The sequence below is a fragment of the Tauraco erythrolophus genome, chromosome Z (genome assembly GCF_009769465.1).
Source record: "Tauraco erythrolophus isolate bTauEry1 chromosome Z, bTauEry1.pri, whole genome shotgun sequence".
Lineage (NCBI taxonomy): Eukaryota > Metazoa > Chordata > Aves > Musophagiformes > Musophagidae > Tauraco > Tauraco erythrolophus.
The window spans coordinates 83,474,235-83,496,727 of NC_141496.1; the positions used below are offsets into that span (position 1 = coordinate 83,474,235).

At 36.7% G+C, this 22,493-nt stretch overlaps 1 protein-coding gene across 1 annotated transcript in view; it reads right to left on the reverse strand.

The window, feature by feature from the left end:
- Positions 1 to 406: 406 nt before the first annotated feature.
- Positions 407 to 22,493, reverse strand: part of ALDH1A1 (aldehyde dehydrogenase 1 family member A1) — a 54,676-nt gene continuing 32,589 nt past the window's right edge. The window contains exons 5-15 of the mRNA XM_009982365.2: positions 22,138 to 22,278; positions 18,641 to 18,770; positions 17,546 to 17,607; positions 15,382 to 15,510; positions 12,176 to 12,289; positions 10,433 to 10,535; positions 9,692 to 9,876; positions 6,427 to 6,591; positions 4,330 to 4,487; positions 2,753 to 2,827; positions 407 to 479 (exon numbers count right to left, since the gene is read on the reverse strand). Coding sequence (XP_009980667.2) covers positions 407 to 479; positions 2,753 to 2,827; positions 4,330 to 4,487; positions 6,427 to 6,591; positions 9,692 to 9,876; positions 10,433 to 10,535; positions 12,176 to 12,289; positions 15,382 to 15,510; positions 17,546 to 17,607; positions 18,641 to 18,770; positions 22,138 to 22,278 — 1,335 coding nt within the window. The remainder of the gene's footprint in view (positions 480 to 2,752; positions 2,828 to 4,329; positions 4,488 to 6,426; positions 6,592 to 9,691; positions 9,877 to 10,432; positions 10,536 to 12,175; positions 12,290 to 15,381; positions 15,511 to 17,545; positions 17,608 to 18,640; positions 18,771 to 22,137; positions 22,279 to 22,493) is intronic.

Consider the following 22,493-nt stretch of genomic DNA (forward strand, 5'->3'; position numbering starts at 1 on the left):
CGTTAATTACTCATAAGTGCTTTTGTTAAGGCCACAAAAAAAGGAAAATACAAAGAAAGCTTGCCATCTAACAACTAGAAGAGCACATAATTCAAACTGCAGAATATATTGAAAAAGGAACATTTTCATAGTACTACAGAGGCCTTCCACTGAAAAGGAAAAATAGTTCTTTCTGAACATGAACTTCAAAATGCTAGCTATGCACCAGACAGTAGAGTTTCCTTTTCTCAGTTAATCGCGTTAAAATTTTCTACGTTATTCTTTATATCATTAATGTAAGCAAGTACCTCTCATACAATCAGAAAGCAAAAAGATTAATGAATAATTTGGGACATAAAACTTCTCAGGATTCAGACAGCCTTTTCAGAGTTGCTTGAAGATGTTAAATTCTGCACCTCAAGCAGCATTATGAGTTCTTCTGTGGGATCTTGATTGTGACGGTCTTAACTTCTACGTATTCATGAAGGCCGTATTCTCCCCTAGATAAAAGAGAACATAGAGCAATATTTATGCTTATGCTTTTTATATGAGTTATGTCCTGGATGGGATTTTTTGGTGGTGCTGTGCAATTGGCCAGATGTATAACAAGTATACTGGACATCTTTGGAAGACATCTGTGCAGCTAGACTGCTGCTGGGAGCCTTTCGAAAAGCTACAGCAACTGTCTCCCAAGAAAAGTGAGAGAGGGAGCAATTTCATTCCTGTGCGAAAGAATGATGTTTAATCAATTTAGTGCATTCCTAAACTGAGTTTCTGTGCAGCAAATTAGGCACTTGATATATCTTCACAAGCATGCTCTGCAAGTTATTTGCAAAGGCTTTCCTCTCATGTCAGTTTTCTCCGGAGTCAAAGAATAGGTGCTTCATATCAAGTAAATGGGGGATAGAACTAATCTAGTATGATATCTCCCAGACAACGAAAAGCCTTAAATCTTACTGACGTGTTATTAGTGTGATTCCACCTTTATGTTTTACGTGATGAAGCTTGCTTGCGTGCCTAGGTGTTTGACGTCTACACAAACTATTTAGACATAATTGATTGTTTTACAGAACAAGGGTTTGCTACAGTATAACGTTATCCAGGTCTCACTGACATCTTACTAGGCACACATGTATGCAAACAGCTCTCGTTCTGTGGGAAAATGTTTACTGATTCTCTTAATTTCTGAAGAGGCATTCTGTTAGTACGTGACACTCAGTGGTTTAACTCACAATGGTACTATCATTCCAAGAATTATACAAGGAATTTTATTCTGGGGCTTGAGGAAGCCAATTACTTCAGTGCAGTTGTTTCACACATATTTCCACCTCTCCTGAAATTGATCACCACATGTTCACAAAACCTTTTTCCTTGGCAGACGTCTATCTGATGCTAATTCCATCCTTGCCTTTTAGCAGGAATAATTTATTGGTCCACTAATTGTGATTTTGAGTCAAGCATTAGGAAAAACTTCATTTGCACAAAAGGTTAACTCCTTGAAAATGCACTGTTATACAGAATATTGATCTTTATGATAGCCTATTATTGTTTTCCTGATATTTCTGGAAAATAAATCCCCAAAATACTTCTGCGAAAGGCTGTAATTTCAAATCTATGATCTCTCAATTTTTGGCACCCAGCAAGTGCAAAACATTCCGTTGTTAGTAATGGCCTAAATTATTGTTTGTTTTTTCATTTTTATATTTTCTAAAGCTCTCAGCATTGGCATAACTCTTTTTCCTTTGAAGTCAGTTGGAGCTTTGCCATCAAGAGCAGATCGAGTCCAGTGATGAGCAAGCATGAAAACCCCAGCCTTTATCTCTTAAAAAAAAAAAAAAGAAAAAATAGAAAAAGCAGCTCTTAAGCACTTCACCTACACATATATTTTTAATTACTTCCATTATTTGTTACAAGTATTATGCATTAGGCTTAAGAAAAGGGAAAATTTACATATTGAGATTTTTATTTATTGCTTTAAAACCAACTTGTTCCCAGATATATGGCGTTTTTAACGAAGAACTGCTTGTGATTTACGTTCATAAAAAATCCAGAAGACATAATTGTAGATAATGTGATGAACGTGTATGATATAAAATATTTTATGACGTAACACATTACATGATTCTCTTGCTAATGTGAAGATCAAGTTCAATACAGATAAGACAGGATATGATTCAAATTGAAACTGGACTAAACCTTAGAAATTTGAAAGAATTTGATTCGCTTGTCATTTCTGTATAATCCACTTCCAGTTTTGGTAAAAAGACCAAAGGTGTAAAATCTACAGAGGACTGTTTTCTTTCTAACATTTGATCAAGCTGGAATATACTGTAAAAACATTGTTATCACAAGACTTTTAAAATAAAAACTCTTGTTTAAATCAAGGATTTTGAAATGTCTTGTATTTTAAAAATCTAGCACTAAAATGGGATTCCACAAACGACACACATATATGTCTTAATGCAAATGACACTTTCTATATTTATGCAAAAGCTGTAAACTGTAAACACAATGATCAGTTTTGCGTATCAGTAGACTTCAAGCTACTAAAAATGGTAATTTTGAAAAAGTCTGTATCTAAGCAATTTTCTTATTTGTGTTATAGAATTCTTTGCTTGACATTGTCTCTTACAACATGCAGTTTTTAAATATTATATAGATTAATTTGACAAAGTCTCAAACTGTTCATCCTAGTTATGAATATTTAAAGTTGGGGTTTGGAATTTAATTTTGTAGTTCCTGTGCATCTACATATTTAAAAGTATTTACTTACATTTCTCGTCCATTTCCTGACATCTTAAATCCTCCAAAGGGACAATGAGCAGACACAGCACTATAACAATTAACCCTGGAAGAAGAGGAAAATTAGCTTTGACAGTGTCAAACAACTTCTCACTTCTGAAAAATCAGTGTTTTTCTGTAGACTGTAAAAAACATATGGTGATTTCACAAACTATATCAAAGTATATTTGCAAAAATACGTGTAGTTCAGTGTTCTAACACTTGTCAAGGCCTTTGAAGTAACTTTAGAGTCATATCTTTCTCTGATAGTTATGACAAAATTCCATCCTAACTAGTGCATAAGCTCTCAAACCAAAGACTAGTCACAGCTAAGTCTTCTGCAGGTACATTTTCAATAGGTAAATTGAGGATCACTTCGGCATATGTTTAGGAAGCTTTGTTTGGCTCTAGTCAATGTTAAACCATGTTCTGTAATGTGGTTGAGAACAAAAATACAATAACGAGTAAGAAAGGAGTTTTACAGAGAAATTTGTAGTATGAAGAGTTTTGGCAGGATGTACATTCTGCTCCCTAACTGAGAAGCTCTTCTTGTCTTGCAACATTGTCAAATCAGATATCCTCTATTTGCATATCTTATAATTTCTCCTGCTGCCAGTCTACTGGTTTCAACAAAAGTGGTTCTCCTCATAGTTGAGGATTCCTAGACAGAATAGCAATCACATAAGAGTAAAAATCAGATTCTGCTTATATTTTAATCTTTCTTCCATTTAAAGTATATCATCAACTCCTAAATCAAAACTGTTAACTCATTTTTAGAAAGTGTATGTTTTCAGGTCACAGGATCTGGCCAGATTTTTGTGCTGGTTGCAAGTTCTTTCAGATAAAATGTCAATGAAACACACAGGTTTTGTGTTCAAGTAAAACTGGTTGTTCTCTATCTAATGCATTGAGATAACTGTAGTGAAATGCAGGTCTCTGTCAGCCATAGTCATTAGACTCAGTCTGCAGTTCCTCCAAGCTTTCTCTCCTGCATCTTTCAGCCTTTGCCTTTCCAGCTCCATGTAGGTTGCCTCTTTCTTTTCCATCACTGAAATAGTTGTCTTTGTACTTGTAGCAGTTCTCCCCCACTTGTGTTTCCTTCCTTTTTCAACTTCTTTTTATAAGTCTTTTTCATTACATGTAGATGTTTTTCCCAGGTAAATGGCCACAAAACCTCAGATAATTAATTTCTTCAGACAGTACAGAAAACGATCCCTACAAATTATGTATGTATCGTGCTATCCCCAGATCTTGAATGGAAAGGAAAGTAGCACTCTCACTGTATTTCCTTTTTGTCTCCTTTCCTTTGTAGCAAGTCAATTTCCTTTTCCAGGGTAAGTTTACAGGACAATTGAGTGAAGACTTGCAGGAAGTATTTATTTAATAGCATATACAAGTATGGAAACATGAGGGGAAGAAAGGTACAGGAGGATGGCATTAATCCACCTCTCTAAACATGACAAGGAATTGAAATAGGAAAATACATCACTTGAAGTGTTGAAATGTCCTACAATTAATGTTGTTGGCACTTGCAATTCTGAAGGAAGAAACAAAAAAGCCATTACTTACCACACTGTTCCAGCCTGAAGAGCAGCTGCAAATGTCAGTGCTTTATCAATGTCTTTGGTAAAAACTGCTGCTGCTAAGCCATAGGTAGTATTATTTGCCCTCTTGATAACTTCATCGATAGTTTTAAATTTCATGATTTGTTGAACAGGTCCAAATATCTGTTTCAGACATGAATAAACATATGAAGTGGACTAGTATAGCTTACCATTGTAAATAATCTATATTTTTAAAATTAATTTCTGTCACGTGGCCTTATTCCCGAGTTCATTCAGTCAAGAGTGTATATCTCAGAAGAGAGTTCTTAAAAGGATTATAAATTCACATAAATACAAGATTGTTGTGGTATGAAGTAAATCAAGATAGCCTATCTTAAAAAGATTAATAAAACAACAAATAAACAAATAAAATAATAAATGATGAAAACAAATCTATAAAGATGTCTCCCTAAAGACAGTTAGCACAGAGTCACAGTGTTACATATCTATACTAGTCACTTACGAACTAGTATTTTATTGGTAAGCTCCAGTTTTAGAGTTAAGAAAGACATTCGACTTTTCCTTCCCCTAAACTTTCTGTTAGACTTTCATCTCTGCAGGTAGCTGCACAACTAGGCATGTCTGCCAAATAAAACAACCAATTCTGGTTTCTCTATGGATGTTCTGTGAGATGATAGTCCCTCAGGCTTGGCTTTCCCACTACCCCTGCTCTGTGCTCTCAGCCAGAGATGCCCATGTCCACCACACAGTGCCAAGGCCGGGCAGGGCTGGGAGGCATTACCACATCTAATTACTTACCTTCACATAGATCACGAGCTTTCCACTTGATTTTCCTGGAAAGTGTTTAGTGTTGGTTTCTAGCTAGAGTTACAGCGATAGATTTATAGAGATCAGAAAACTACTGAATGTTCCCCCACTGTTCAAGCTGTGAGTTTCAGAACCTGGATATTCTTTAAATTGCCCTGGCTCTCTGGGCTTTCATTATTCAATACACTCAAAATAGTGTGAGAGAAGCAGTTCTTGTACTGCTGACCCAAAGGAAACTAATAGATCTGTGAAGAAACATACCTCTGTGTAGTTTCCTACCTGCCTCCCAGATCAGCAGAAATAATCCAAATTATTTCTCATGCAACTCTCTCCTGTTTTACAGCTCTCTCCCTGTCACAGTTAACTCTAGATGCTCTGGTGTTCATTTTAACTCAGCCTATTGATTCTTGCCGAATGTACTAGGTAAGTTCAGGAGACTGCATCAGCACTTATTGCTGGCCATGTAAATCAACACCCAGATTTGTAACAGTTTTGAAGGAGCTTTCTAGTATGAAGAAGTATAATGGACATCAATCGCAGCACAAGTGCAGCAGTAATTAATCAAGATGATTGTAAAAAAAAACACAGAGAAGAGGTCATGACTAGACTTTGAGGCTGTGTTTACAGCACTGTTTTTCTCAATGGCACAACAGCTCTGCACTCTTCTCTCCTATTCCTTGCAGATGATCACTGCTACCCTATCACTGCCACCTTACTTGGGTCAGTAAAAGCTCCTTCAACATTGTGTAGACACATCTACAAACTTATCTAGGTTAAATAACCCTGCAGAGGCAAAACTGCTTTGCTGTAGTTGTCACCCAACAACATGCCTGTGGAAACACAGTCTGAATATTTTCTTTTATTGCAAAGTAGCTGCTTGGTGCATGTTTTGTCCGAACCCCATCTTAAGTGGCTCCTTAGGCAGTGCAAAGAGTTCACAAGCTGTGCCTTCAAGGTTTACGTCTCTGTTCCAGGTTACTGTGACTCTGATGCGTGAGACATGGACAGGACAGGGTGATCTAAACAATCTGAAACTCAGCATTTCTTATCTACTGCTTGCTTAAGCTGGAGCTTTTGTTGGCAGGCCAACCTCATACTCCTCTCCCTTACCTCCACTGAGCTGGTAAATGGACATCAGAAACCAAGAAAAGTATTGTAAACACCACCAGAAAGGAATCACAGATTTACTGAAAGCATTTTTGTGTAGCCACTTGACCTTCTAAATGGATATTTTGTACAGAAATTTAAACTAATGATCTCCAGTGAGAGTACAGACTGCCAAGAATTTATTTACCTCTTCTTTGGCGATGCGCATATCATCTGTAACGTTAGAAAAAACTGTGGGCTGGATGAAGTAACCTTTGTTTCCCCATCGACCTCCTCCACATTCCAGTTTGGCTCCTTCTTTTTTCCCACTCTCAATTAGATCCAGGATTTTTTCAAATTGCTCCTTATCAATCTAAAGGAAAAGATATTACAGGGATGAAACAGCACACACTGATAACAATAGTTCTTCTAACTCATTAACAAAATCCTAACATTGCAGCTTTGTTCAATTGAATGTGTTGAAGTAGAACTGCTGGAGAGCCCTGAGAATATTCTTGTCACTAACTTCTCAAAACTTTGCAGCCTTTTCTCAAATAGAGTAGTAACCAGAAATGTTGACGTAGAAGAATCAGCAGCAGAGTGACTGAAATCCTCCTTTATTTAGTAAAAGAGAAAAAAAAATCTATAAAATGAATGTGGTTTACACTTCTTCTAGTACTCTTGCCAACTGCAAAAGATTTATCAAAGCAAAAATTTCTGAGCTTTATTCTGCAAAAATAGCAGAGGGCTTGATCTAGCCAGCAAGATTATTCTGTACTTCAGTAGGTCTGGGAGAAGACCACACTTTTTTTCATAAATTATTAAAATAAGTTAAAAAGTAACAACAAAATATAACTGAAATTCAATGCTGTTTTCATATTTACTAGTGCAATAAAGACGTGTTTGTGGTTTGAGAAACATAGATGGCAGATTATTTACAGCATGAAGCCTATCTCTGCCCCTCTACTTGCCCAAGCCTACAAACAAATTCAATATATGTCAAGCATATTGCAGTTTGGCTCTACAGTATAGCAAAAGGCATGTTCTTTAGCTGCAAAAAGAGTTTGTGGCGGCAGTGCAATAAGGGTTTATATTTCTCTAACCCCTTCCAGTTTTTGGTGATTAAGTGGTTAAAAGGAAGTAGTGTAAATGGGGACTAGAAACAGATCTCACATTGTTTCCTCTCCTTCCCTCTCCAAATCAACCAATCACCACTTCAGGTCTGAAGGGAAATTGTGCACAAGGTAATATTTATGTAAAGAAATACGCAACAGTGAAGCTTTTTTGGTAGAGGCCTCTAGCATCCCTTATTTATATTTTTTAAAAACTATTTATCTATTTCATTTTCATGATTCTTTCCTTCATTGTTTCAGAGGCTAGCCTATCAAGCACCAGGTCATTGAGATTACTTCTAGAGGGACTTTTGCAAAGAAGCTTCTCTGTGATAATACTAATCAGTCAGGAGAGTAGGTGTGTGTTTTATTCTCTTATTTGCGCAATAAGAAGTTCGCATTTCACTTTAAGCAATAGGTTTTACCATGCTCATAGAACATGATTTCTATTATTTTCAAAGGTTCTGGGGAATTCTAGACACGTATTAGACTAAAGAGCTATTCAGCTAAAGCTGTAATAAAAGATTATAAGGATATGAATTTATCAAGATATTTATAAGGAGGTGATTTTTAATTTGCTGCGCTCCCTTTGTCATTTTGCTTTCAAACAACTGCCTTACTGCAGACTGAAGACATAAAATTTCTGCTACCCTGGTGGCCAAATATCTCTTGTACATAAACATCTTGAGAAGAGATTTAGATGACATAGCTCACATTGCTGTTGGTGATTCGTTATTATCATCACCATTATTTTCCTTAATAATGTGTGAATTAGCATATATATGATCTTTTGAATTCCAGCAGGGCCTTTGGCTCTTCTTTGGGACCCCACTGTGCAAAGAGTTATCCAAACTTGTTGCCTGAGGCATGTGCTGACCCAAGGGGCTTGTGAACTGGAGGAAAAATATGGCTTTCGAGGGAGTTCTATGACAAGAACCCACAGTGAATATGCCTGATACAGGCTGTCATTTTCTGATTTGAGAAAGAATTAGTCAAAGAACAACAAGGAATTTGAAGACAAAGAGAGATATTTCACATAATTATCACAAAAGATATGTACCTAAACTGCATGGTTACAATTTACCATTAAATAGTATCATACCAGTTCTAAACGGAGAAACTTTGCTAACCCTTGAAAAAGTGAAGATTTCTGCTAACGCTTACTAAGAAGAAAAACAATTCAAGAATGGTGAATGATGAGACTGGAGGATAAAAAAAGTCTTTGTGCTTTTCCAAATGTTTTCAGTAATGCTTTTCTTCATGTTTAACATGCCTTTTTTTTGTTGTTGTTAAAAGTTTACTTTCATCTCTCATTTAAATTGTTAGCATGAATTTCAAACTCAGTAAAGCCGTAATAACATGAGAGTGGCTTCCTGTTAGTTTTGTATTAGCTGTACACTAGACACCTGGTGGTTTCTTGTTTCAATCTTCCTGTTCTCTAGTAGTTAATTTATTCAGCTGAACGCACTAGCTTGTTAGCAAGACACATTGCAGGATATCAAAATACTATTTTTAAATTCTCCAAAGCTGTGTGGCTTGGAATGTTATTTTCCAATTTACTCGATGTCTTTAATTACATAAAATAACTGTGATAAACAATGAAGAACATGTTACGTTAACATATGTATAGGAATTTGTCTCCAGCTTTTGCTTTGTCTCTAATACAGTTCCTTTATTTTATCACAATCAAATACATGCATAATAGCTCTGCCAACAAAGTACAGCCCTGTAGTACAAGTTGATATGGGAATAAGACTCTAGATGAAAACTAATTTAACAGTGCTCTAATGTGATCCACTGAATCCACAGCATTGTGACAGCTGTGCTTCTTTATGTTGCGTTTTAGCATTCACTGAATGGGGAAACTGTTGACATAACCTTTTAACATAAGCAGAAAAAATACAAAATGATGCATTTTAATTGTGCAATATTCTAAAACTGAGAGAGGTATAATGAAACACCAACACCTTGAAAAAGGAGAAAAAGACACTATTAAATTCTATTTTCTCAAGCTGCTCTCTTACAGTAGCACTATTTGAATATAATATTAACAATCTTTGGTGTGGGTGATCGTACTTGCACTTTTACAGCTTGTGCATTGGAGCTTACTCAAAACATTTCAGTTCTATATAATTGTTTCCATTCCATAATAAAAGGAACTGTAAAAGAGAAAGAAACCTCACCCTTAAGCCTATAACAGTGGCACAAACAACCATCACTCCAGCTTCTTCCTCCTGGTCGTCCAGACTAAACACTAGACAACTGTACTTAGTCTTGAAACTAACACAACAACAGGTTTAAAACTATATTAAACTGTTCTATTATGTCACAATTATACTGGAAACACGTCAAATTACTTACTTGAGGGCCTTGCTGTACATTAGGCAACAGAGGATTCCCAAGAGTATACTTCTTTGCTCGTTCAATGCTCCGGCGAACAAACTCGTCATAAATAGACTCTTCCACAAAAATTCTAGATCCTGCTATACAGCACTGTCCCTGGTGGTAGAACACACCAATATGTGCAAATTCCACAGCAGTGTCCACTGCAAAGAAATACGGAGTTCATCAGAGCGTATACTTGAATGGTCATATCATAAATTCTTTACAAACCTTTGTCTCACCATCTCATTTCCCTTTTCAGCACTTTTAGATTTTATTGCTCTTTAAAACACAGATATTCATCCATTTACGTATGTCCAACACTACTCTTATCAAGAGAAGCACAACACACCTAGACAACTCAACTGTTCTATGTGAAATGTAGATTCAACATTATTTGCCCTATCAGCAGTACCAAGAGAGGTATTCAGCTAGAAAATTGATAAATCTATATAAGATCCACCTAGCTGCTTTGGGTTCTGCGTTCATATTGCTTTAGGATGATCCTTAATTACAGTAAGGGTAGACAGGTTGTCAGAGGTTCATATCCATTGAAGAGCTACCAATTTTTGGTGGCAAAACCTAATACTGTGGTGTGAGCAGGAAACATTTAAAATTGCTCCTTCATTAAACAGATGCAAATAATTTATAAACAAAGAAAAGAAAAAGAATGTGGGACTTGGAAAAGTGGTAGATTTATATAATAAAAATGCTACTAACAATCTGCATCTGCAAATACAATGTTAGGACTTTTTCCTCCAAGTTCCAATGTTACTCTCTTCAGATTGCTCTTCCCTGCTGCTTCTTTAATCAGTTTGCCAACCTAAAAGGTAAGGACAGGACATCTTAATCTCAAAAAGTTTATTATGGCATCAATAATACTTCTCTGAGTTCCTTAAAAGTGAAGATCACTTCTCAGCTGTCTACTATCCCAGTAATTGCAGAAATGAAAACTAAAGTTAAAAAAAAGAAAGAAAATTGAAAAGAAGAGTCAGGGTGCAGGTGACTTTGGCCAATGAACCAGGAATGCTTTCTAGACGAGTTTCTCCCTGGACTCACTCATTTAACTGCCAAAGATGTCTGGTTCTTTTCTGGTTACCACCTCTCTACTTGCCTGTATCTGTAATCTAAGGTAGGCACTGATTTCTGCTCTGCCAGTTACTGCTATTAGGTTGAAATTCCTCTGTAAAGCCCTTTAATGCACAAAGTGTACGACAGAAAAAGTAGCTATCTGCACTGCCTGCATGTTCAACTCTTCCTTATTCCAGCTTCTCCCTTAGAAGAGAGGCAGAACCCCTACCCTGCTTCTCTCCATTGATGGCATAATTAAAGAAACTACTGAATATGAATTGTCCCGGAAAAACTGTGAAGGGAAAACATGCTTGTAGCCCTTGTGCCTGTGGTCTGTAACTGCTCATGTGTAGCAACCATCAGATAGCTTCCTTCCTCTGTCAGCCTTCCTGCCTTCATTTCTCGCTGATAAATTACACTGTCAGAAGAAGAGGACTGTCACTAGAATCTATGAATACGCTCTTTGGTCCACCTGCCTTTGGAGGGATGTGAGGCACTGGGAATCATAGTTGTTAGTGTCCATTGGGAACGTCTGTGGGATATTTCTCAGATGTTGGGTCTTTGCATTTTTTTTCCCCATTACTTGAGAGCTAAAGGTTTCTAAGAGTAAGCATTGCTTCTGTACTCAGTGTGTACTGATTCTTTACATGAGGCAATGATAGTTATCTTTGGAGTGTATGTCCAAGAAGTTAAGAGACCGGTTGGCAGCTCTTCCATGTGGCATGCATATAGGCAGATAATATAATGTACTGTGTTAAGGATATAGTTATACAAGGCCTGCATTGAGAAACCTTTGATCATATAGCTCACATTTCTTCAGAGTGACAGTTAGGGAAAACTGACCGTGACCTTCCTCTCAATTATTAAACTGATACACATTCAAATACACTTCTAATACCACCCAGATGATCTTCAGTATCATTCAAATACTAGAAAGCCATCACCTAACTTAGGTGTGTGCAGAAACAGGAACGAAAATTCTGAAGTACCTTTGTACGATTGTGTTGTTACTAAAGTTAAAAAGAATGGAACATGGCCTGTTTCACCACTTGCATTTTTAAAAATTATTCTTAAAAAAAGAAGTCAACAAATAGTTATGAAAACGTTTCCTTTTAAAGAACAGGACTTAAAATAGCCTTGGTATACTAGAACCTATTGTATCTCATGGAGTGCCTTTGTTTGAAGGGCTTTCCTGCAATACAAATATTGTTTAAATATGTTTAAAGTTAATAATAACCAACAAATCACTAAAAAGACTTTGTTTAACAAACCAGTAGCCAAAAGAAAGAAAAAAATTAAAATAGTTACATAAACCAAATTAGACATTAAATCATTACTGAGAATCAGAGGGGCACATTTCCTGCTTATATTTTCTTGCATTCATTATAGTACCTCTGTAGAGCCTGTAAAAGCCACTTTATCTACATCCATGTGGTGAGAAATTGCTGCTCCAGCGGTGGGTCCAAAGCCTGGCACAATGTTCACAACTCCAGGTGGAAATCCTGCCTGAATTGGAAGAGAGAACCCTGTAAATCTGAGGAAGGACAATGACTTGAAGAACGTGTCTCACATAGTCTTACTTCCCTTTTCAGTTCTCCAGCCACCTTTTCTCAGTCATACAGTTATTCTCATTCCTAGAGCCCCAAATGTGTTCGTTCTGACACGATTAATGTCCTCTTTCCCTCACCTGTCATTTAAGCTATTGAATTGGCTCTTTATTTTTTTTTTTTAAAAAAAAAAGAACTTTTTATTTTAGTTGTTTTTCAGTGCCATTACTAAGGAATACATTATTTTTTCTTTTTTCACCAGTCACGTATGTAAAGAAAATATTGCTTAATTTCATGTCTGCTTCATTAAAGCTATTTGAATCATCCTCCTGTGTACTTGCTGACTTTTGCTCTTTATCCCTCGCACTGGATGGAATTTAATTAATGATCTGGTGACTTACACTGAAATTCTATTAAGAAAAATGATGGAAATAGTACTGCAAACTCAATGTCTTTGCTTCTGGCTGTGGATGTGGGTTCAAAGTAGAGAGTGGGTGACATGAGAGCTTACAGCACAAAAGAGGCAAATCGCCTACCAAGCATGTAAAAGCTGGCTACCTGAGATATGCACAGTTCCAGTATCTTGCAGATTTTCTATTTAAAGAGGCTTTTCCTTTGAGCCAACTCAAACCGATTGCTTCCCACCAATTCTGTATTAACTGTGTTCCATTCATAGGCAAAATATGTTAATTTCTTCCAACAGCTTGTCAGGCAAACTCCCATGGACAAGTGAAGTGCGACTGGATTTTCTGTTGATTTAGGAGGCAGTTGTGGGATCTCAGAGCAAGCATAGAATTAAAAGACCAAAAAGATGTGTTTTCTGTGTTATCACTTAAATGAGCCTCTTTTTAGCATTAAAGAGGACTTTGGAGTTACACGCAAAGGTTCCTTTTAAATTTGGAAAATGGTGAATTTCAACTGGTGTCACAATTCCTTACAGGTTCATGCTCAGATACATTCTGTGCTCACCTAATATTCCAGATTAATGTTTACCCTGGAATTGATGAGACAATGAGGTTCCTTCCTTTTGCTTAGCATTGAATTTCATACTTCTTTTGTAGAGAAAAGAGAGAAAAATACTTTTTAGGGGACGAATTCAGACTGTTGCACTTTGGAAACTCAGTTTCCATGTCTGTATTGCAAGCTATTCTCTACATATTAGCAAAGAAGCCTTGTGGGGACTATTAAAAAAGATAGTGAGGATTACCTGAAGTAAATATATATTTTTTTCAAATGCAGACACTTGAAAAGTAGAGAGTTAAATTAGATAATCAGATAGTTTCACAAGTTTAAAGCAGTTACTGAAGTGATCACTGAGGTTTTGATCACTGTCAGGGATTTGAGCTCTAACTTTATTTGCATAATCTGGGTGTGAATTGAAACTCAGCTAGGTTTGGGTGAATAAATCTTGAAGGATTTTTGTGTTTTTTAAAAAATCCACAATATTTACCAGATAATAGACAAAAGACATTTAACAATGGTATACTTCAGCTTCTCATTCTGTTGAACACTGAATGAATGGGTAAAATGAGAATCATCTTGTCTTTTACTAAAAATACTCTAGTGTTATACCAGTCATTACCACTCTGTAAATGTTGTAAGTGTGCGTACAAAGTGGACCGCTGATCACATTCCCACTTATGAGCCCCTATTTCAGGAAATCAGAATATCAGAATAGATATTTCAGTAGACTCCGGGCAGAACTGAGTTACTTCCACTGTAAAGTTGCTTTTTCAGAGAAACATACTTTCTGATACTTATTGTTAAAAATGAATAGGGAAAATATATCTGATATTTTTTTAAAGTAGTTCCTCCTCCCCAGTACTTGAAGGAAGCCTACAGGAAAGCCGGAGAGGGACTTTTTACAAGGGCGTGTAGTGATAGGACAAGGGGCAATGGCTTTAAACTGAAAGGGGAGATTTAGATTAGATATAAGGAAGAAATTTTTCACTCAGAGGGTGGTGAGGCAGTGGAACAGGTTGCCCAGAGAAGTTGTGGCTGCCCCATCCCTGGAAGTGTTCAAGGCCAGGTTGGATGAGGCTTTGGGCAACCTGGTGTAGTGGAAGGTTTCCCTGCCCATGGCAGGGGAGTTGAAACTAGATGATCTTTGAGGTCCCTTCCAACCCTAACCATTCTATGATTCTATGATTCTATATTATCTAATAGTATTTACTATGTGATACAATAATAGCAGGACTTTGCTCCTTCCTGATAGCCGTTGAGGTTCTGTGAAACATTAACACATAACTGGTCAGCATGCTTTGCTGAATCAGTTTTGAAACAGAATATAAAATGTGCCGAGTCATCTCCATTAACACTCTGCAAGGTTACTGCACTGGTAATTATTGACCTCTGTGTCAGCTCTTCCAATATGTGAGGTTGCATTTGTTGATTTTATTGGGAAGCAAGATAGCTAAACTATGTAACTGTACTTTGCATGTTTGCTGGGTTGGGCACAACAGTCAACGTAACTTTGGAGACCCTGGAGAAATGACTGCACTCCTTGTGTTCAAAAGCACAGAGTGCATCCTTCCAGTTTCTGTGTGAAGAGAGTTCACAAGTTTGGCAGCAGTCACCAGTTCAGTATTACAGCTCCCTGTTAATGATAAACCCAGGTGGGTGAAAAGTTTATTCAACTGAAAAATAATAATAATTAGCTGTACAAACAGGTACTTTTCTGTGATAACTATGCTAATAAAGCCACTGCCGCCCACCACTAAGTACTCTGCTCTTGACTCCTTGTTTGCTTTTGACTTTGAAATGTACTGTGTTTTTGTAATACAAATATGATTGCCAAGGAATGGGGTTTGCTAAATTCCTATTGTGTGGTTTTGTGTGTGTGTGTGTGAACTAGGCTGAAAGATATGTATGCTTTTGCCCTGGATTTGCTTCACTGATTTACAGTGAGCTAAGTTCCATAGTACAAGGCCAGACATGCAATGAGAAGTCCTTGCAGAGGACAGCCTGGCTTGTATTACCTCTGTGGCATTTCAGCTACAGTATACTCTTACATTTCTGAGAAGAGAAAAAACTATGTTGTAGACGACTTACCTCTTTAATTAAGGATCCCATATAAAGGGCAGTCAGCGGAGTCTGTTCTGCTGGTTTGACAACCACCGTGTTTCCACAACAAAGGGCAGCGGCAACCTTCCAGATGAACATAACCAATGGGAAGTTCCACTGAAAGACAGACGAGAAGGTGTATCCCATTTCTAATACATCACCAAAATGCCTTTGCTTTTTCTACAATAACAGGGCAAATTGTCGGCTGGGTGGCTGAACTCTTTGTTGAACTCTTTTCAGAATGAAGATATTTCGAAAAAGCAACGGGCAAGCCGTGTTATATAAAGATCAATGATTTTGGTATATGTGAATCCAGGGGACCCGAGGTTTTAGTTAAAAGCTCAACAGACAATAAATGTACTTGTCTAACAAAGCCTTACAGAAAGTTGCTGGATAGTGGTGAAATTGGGAGTTTTCTTAAATGATTACGTCCATCATCATTTCAGTTTTCTAAGGGAGACAAGGTAGTAACATGTAATGCTGCCTCTACCCTCTTCCCTGGAGGTTTCACGAGCAGCTCTCTGTTGTGGTCAGTAGAGCCAGACTGCAGAGCAACTGATTCCTTTGGACCTCATATTCAGCAGTATGAAGGACCATGTTTCTGGGGGAAAAACGAGTTGCCCTTTTGAGGATATTTCTAAAAGTTTTGTAAGCATCGAGATTATGAACCTCAGCAGAAAAGATGCAGCTTTGTCTTACTTTTACAAAAGTGGGGAAAAGGCAGTTACCAGTTACCTATCACATCAGAAAGGCTTGGAGGAGTATACATGCAACTGTTCTTTAGCTTTCTCCTTATCTCATTTCAATCTCACTCCACCCCCAAAAATAACATGAGCACAAACAACACAAAGTAAGGGATCTGAGAGTTTTCTGGTTCTTCATCCTTAAACTTGAACTGTGTGAGTGGAAGGGAAGTGGAAGTGGTGAGCTAGCAAAAACATATTGCAGCACTCACATAGTCCTCAAAGTTTTTGATTTACTTAAAAACCTCCATCTTGGTGTGTTCACATTTCAGTGGAGAGAAAACAAAGATATGCTTAGAAGTTCTTGAATATTTTATAAGGGAAGCAAGTGTTTGTACTAAATGCTTATACCTCCAGGATGGAATTTTATTTAAAGGTGGCCACATCTAGTGTTTCTATTTCTTTAGCATATCTCAATTCTGAGTGCTTTACTTGAAATGTCTTGTGCCTCACCTACAAGAGAATCTAAACCAGCAGATTCCCACGCTCTCCTAGAGGCTGGATCCAAACGTAATCCAGTGATGTTCTCTAAATCAATGTGGTGATCTGAAGAGATAGCAAATCTGCAAGCTCAACTGAAAGACATCAGGAACATCTGTGAGACCCAAATGTCTAAGTAAACCTGATGGACAAGCTGACTATTTCAGAATCTGTTAAGCTGTTGAGCAGGTCAGGTCAGGTTGCTCACACCTACCATGTGCAAAGAGGTGGGTGGATTAGGAGCATCTAGTGCATATAACCATTTTCAAAGCAACCCATTGAAGCTGTGTAGATCTCATTAATAAGTTTAAAAGTTGGGTTCCTCAGTGATTTGGATGTTCAGACTCAGGCAGGCCTTTTGAATCTTCACTTAAAGCAAGTGACTTCAAAACTGGGAATTTAGACACTTCTACCAGGAGCTTGGGAACTTATGGCTCAGTATCGCTGTGCTTACTGGACGCATTCTTTGTGTTGTTACTTGTACCATCAACATGGTGAATGAATCTGAGTTATAAATAAAGATCCAGATGTCTGGATGCTAGATGTACAGAGCAGAACAGATATTCCAGGGCCTAAAGAGCTTATTGTTTATAGGCTGTAAATATTACCCTCTTCTATTTGTTTATTTCCATTTTCACTTCCAACAAAACACAATTCTGTTTTTCAAACTAAACCATCTGTCAATCTTTTGAGATTTATTTTCCCTCCATATACAAGGAGAAGAGAGACAAGGCTGGACCGGACAGACTTATCAAAAACTCCATGTTGCAGAATTTGATCTTAGGATGAACTTAGGATGGTCTCTGTCTTTCAGGACCTAAAAGTTTCCGATTGGTAATGTTTCACTTGCACTTACATAGACAAAATTTGAAAAACATTTCCCTTTGTCACAGGAATATTTGTGGTTTACATAAATGGCTCCAACTTACAGGAATAATTTGGCCACACACACCAATAGGCTCATGTCTTGTAAAGGTAAAAAAGTTTCCATCTAGGGGAAGAAGAAATAAATTAAACATTCAGACAAAGTATTAGTGAAAAAGAGTTAAATCAGAAAGAAGATAAAGTTGGATATCAAACTTAGCTGGATATAATTTTACTTATAAATTATATTTGCAAAATCTTAACTATGCAAAAAAATAACCATAAAGTACATCTGGATTCAATATCTACTTTTTTCATAGCTCCAAGGTTGATAACCCTGCTTTTCAATATGGTATGCACAGCACACCAATAAGCATTTCTCATTTCTTTTTTCTTTTATCACCTTTTTTTTGAAAAGTGTTCTTTTAAAAGCTACTTGCAATCCTAGGTACATATCAGACATTTTTTTAATATTAGATCTTAGCTTAAATCAAATCCATTAAGTATAAAATTCTCTTTGATTCAAATAAACATGTGTTCCATTAAGCCTAGTATAGAGTTCTACGTGATGCAAAAAACTTGGAAGTATTTATCACTCTAGTTTTCCCTAATTCCTTCTTTATTACCATTCTTTTCTTTGTCCTTCTGAAAGAAGGCAACTAGAAACAATGTTTTCATAGAGCTGCTTAATGGGAGAGGGAACAGAATGAAATTTCAGCAAAATAAAGGAATGTTTCCTCATTCCTGTGTTTTAGTACTCTTCCTAATACATTATCCAATAACAGAAACAAATATTCGTTTGTGTTAATCTCAGCTTTATTAAGCAAATACCTGGTATTCATTACTGTACCATTAGATAAACTACATATTGCTATGCAAAAGTATCTTACCAGATTTCTTAGATGTACATACAGGCTAGAATCTATGGTCAATAAATAATACTTTTTAGTGGTGTATGGAACAAAAAATAAATGTGAATAACCGCACCAAATTTTTTAAACGAACACTATCATAAATCTTATATAACCTATATTACAAACTATCTAAAATATTTGCTATTTAAGATATTCTTTTGTATTGCACAACTTTTAGAATAAGGAATGTTTTTACAGACCACATTGGCTTCAGTTCTGTATTTTTGTTATCTCAAAACTACTCACCCATTGGAATAGTACGCCCATGGATTTTATCAGCCCAGCCTGCACAGTAGCGTAACGTTTTGATACAGCCACCTAAATCCATTAGATAGGCATTGGAAAAGAGTTTCCCACCATCAATGGCTTCCATTGTCTGTAGACAACAGCATTTACAAAGTTAATATCAAATATTGATAACGGTTCTCACGCTTGTACGATGCCATTTAGCTTTTGCTTGTTAGGTTCAGAGGTTTTCATCTCTATACTTAGCACTTGAAAAAATCAAGGTAGAAATTTACAAATGAGAAATTTTAATGATGGTTTATTCACAGCAAGCTATGGAGATAACATGGTCATGGCACATGTATAATGATGAGATGTTCTGAAAAAACGATAACATTTTTCCCATTTGAATCATTGGCATTGTTCTAGCTTACCTTGAACATTCTACAAGTCTGAGAAGATCAGCAAGGAGTCTGTACAAACAACTGATGCAAATAAAATGAGTGACCTCCCTCAGCGTATTTGCACTGAGGTGCCCAAGGTAGGCCGTAATTTCCTGGAGATAACTGTCACATTAACTTAGGATCCTGTGCTGTTTAATTATTTATGCATATCTTTCTAGGTGTTTAATAAATGCATGATTAACAACTTATGTGAGCAAGAAGACTTAAAGCATGGAATAAAATACCGCAAATATATCTTGAATGTTTGACATACAAAGGAAAATTCTGAGCCATCAAGAACTCTTAACCAAAGAAAATTCACTATGAAAATAAATACTTAGACTGAAGACACTATCTTTTATTGGCTACTAACTGAGTGGACTATCTGGTCTTATTTGAAGCCAGGCCTGACTCTCCATACCATGGATCTCCATGTCAGGTATATATAAATCTTTAGAATAATAACTAGCAAATATTCATTCAACATCTATAACTTTTCAGCTGCCCTATTCTGTTCCACCCACGATACTCTAATGATCCCACAGAGACACCAGCACCAAATAGGGTAGGTTTCCAGTCAAATCTATGGAGTGTGATTTGCATCAATGCCATTTCAATAGCTCTAATTGTTGGGACATCTAGTTAAAGACCATGTGCCTATCTAAAATAGTGTCAACATCTTCTTGACACTGTCAAAGATTTTTTTTCTCAAGTGTTCCAACGCAGAGACACTGAGAACCTTCAGCTTTGTGAACAATCCTGTTAGGATACTTAGTAGGAAAACCCCAAACTATAATTTAAAGATCAGATATAGTCAGATCTTAGAAATATTATTTTATTTTCTAAATTTGTTATTTTGTACGTCCAAGGTTCTTTAGCCTTTCAGGCTGAGTCTACATACAGACGGATCCTGCAAGAACAATGTTTGACCAACAACTCCCCTGTGAAGTCTGAAGTTTTAGTTAACTGACACATTGCAAATATCATACTTGGGAATCCCGAGAACAGAACAAACAGAGAAGTCAGCAATGCTTGATGGCTTTGAGCAACAAAGAACTGACTATATGAAATATGTCCTTGCCATTCCAGGCAACATATCCAGCACTGTGTTGCTCTACTTGAACATGGGAGAAAATTCTTCCCTGGCTTCAAATTATGAGCTCTATAGCTTTAAACATCACAACAGACTGAAACCTAAGAAACAAAATTCTCAGTGACTCATTTACTGAAAGAGTCCTGCTTTGACTTATTCTTCCAGTAGCCTGCATATAGGGCTGTTGAGTGACCACAGCTTCAGGAGAGGCATCTTATCATTACATGAAACATTGAAATGGAATAATTTTGATCCTGGCAAGATGCACGAACACAGAAAAATATCTTTGCAATGAGCTTTGGGCATCTATTTTGACCTCTAGTGTTTACAAGGGTATTTGCTATGTTATAGTACTGTTTCTGCAGTTAGGATAAGCTATAAGTGGAGAAAATGTCTCTTCATTTTGACAAAGTCTGAAAAGCACTTCATTCAAACTCACCTCATCTAAAAGGGAAAAGTAGTTAATAATGTGAGTAAGGTGTAGAAAATAAAAACAAAGTCAGTAAAATAGAAACTTGGGAGGCATTCCAGAGAAAAGCAATACTTTCATATTATAAAAACTGCAAGTGGGAACAAAAACTAAACATTTCAGTTATCTTGTGGAAAAAAGATTATTTCTCCATCCTCTTTGCATGTGTAATGCCTTAGGCTGTACAATAAAGAAGCAAATGCCAGCTTATCCAGTATTTAACTGACAAGGGGCCATACTTTTCCTATTAAAAATGTAACTCTCTTAAAGTTTTGCTTCTCATCTCCCATAAATCTAGCATTGTTTAGGACAGAATTTCTATCTACCCAAGTTTTCTCCTGAGAAATTAAGAGATTATCAGTTCCTGTCACAGTGACAAGATGCATTTAGAGAAATAACTTGGTTGAAGAAAAGTGTAAATTTGACACTTGGAGAATTTGGAGCTCAAGGAAATAACCACAGTTCTATTGAATTTTCATTTTTCTTCTAAAAACCTGTTTGGGATACATGCAAGTGTCTTCCTATACTACAGCCATAAGGACAATATAATGGGCAATAGATTCTTTGCAGGTTTTACATATTTTGAAGGTTTAAATTTTATGAGTTTATCAATGATGTGTTTTGTAGGTAATGGCTAAATCAAATTGCAACTAGATCTGTCTGAGTGATGATTCTGAATATTGGATTCTGCTTCTGCTCTCTTAAATATTTTATCCTGTTGGCAGGGAATGAGGTTTCATCTTCAGGACAGTGCAAACAATTATCCTGCCTAAACGTTAACTCCAGAAGGTGCTTGAAATAGCAAAGAGGTCATCTTAACGGTAGCATCACATATGGGGTTTAAAACAAGAGGGGTGGGTACTACACTTTATCAAATTGGTGGTGCACTTCTATTTTAAATGTTCTTTCGTGGTGGTGCTACAACTTACGTGTCTGCTGTTAAGACTGGTAAAATAGCCAATACATAGTAGTTGGTAAAGACAGAACATCATTCCCCATCTACCATGTTCTTCCTATTAATAAGTAATTCAGTGCTGCCTTTGGTTCTGGTTAAGATTTTTCACTCATTGTTAGTTGCAAGCTGGAGTTAATGAAGGACCGGTGATAACAAAATATATAGCCCTGAAATTAAAAGTTTTTCCTGGTTCTGACTTGTATCATCTGTAAGTTCTGAGCCAAGCTTTGAGTTTAGACCTTCATTCAGGCCTTGATTTAGGTAAGTGGTCTATGTTAGTAAGTCCTTAAGAATCAACAATTTAAATTGCATCTATTGTAGGCGGCTTAAGTATCATCTTAAAGCTAATCAAGTACTCAAGTACTTTGTGGAGGTGGGGTGTTAATGGACCAGAGTGCAAGCCGGTTTAATTAGGTCCATTTGCAGTACAGATGAAAAACAAATATTGAGACAGCCTGGCTTTCGAAGGATTTAGCGTGTAATGCTTGCTATTATCTTTCTTTAAAAATCAGGACATAGGCTTTTTTCCCAGTCTTTCTTTTCACATATCATACTCACAGCTAAAATCAGCCGATCTCTTTCGATTAAGTCAGCTAGTTTATTCAAGAGCCTTCCTCGCTCTGAAGCATCCATGGTACGCCAGGGTGACCCAAGCTCAAAAGCTTTTCTAGCAGCTTTAACAGCCTTGTCTACATCTGCCTGTGGGAAAAACAGAGAAACTTTTATAATCAAGAATTGATTCTCTCATCAGTCTTGTTAGTTGTTGCACACGCAAGATGTTTTGCAAGATAAATAAGAGACATCAACCCAAATCTAAACAGAAACAGTGCGGTAATTTTAGATACATTGGTTATTTTCTTTCAAACACTTCTGCTATGATTTCAGTAGTGAAGTTGTATAAGAAACAGATGGTT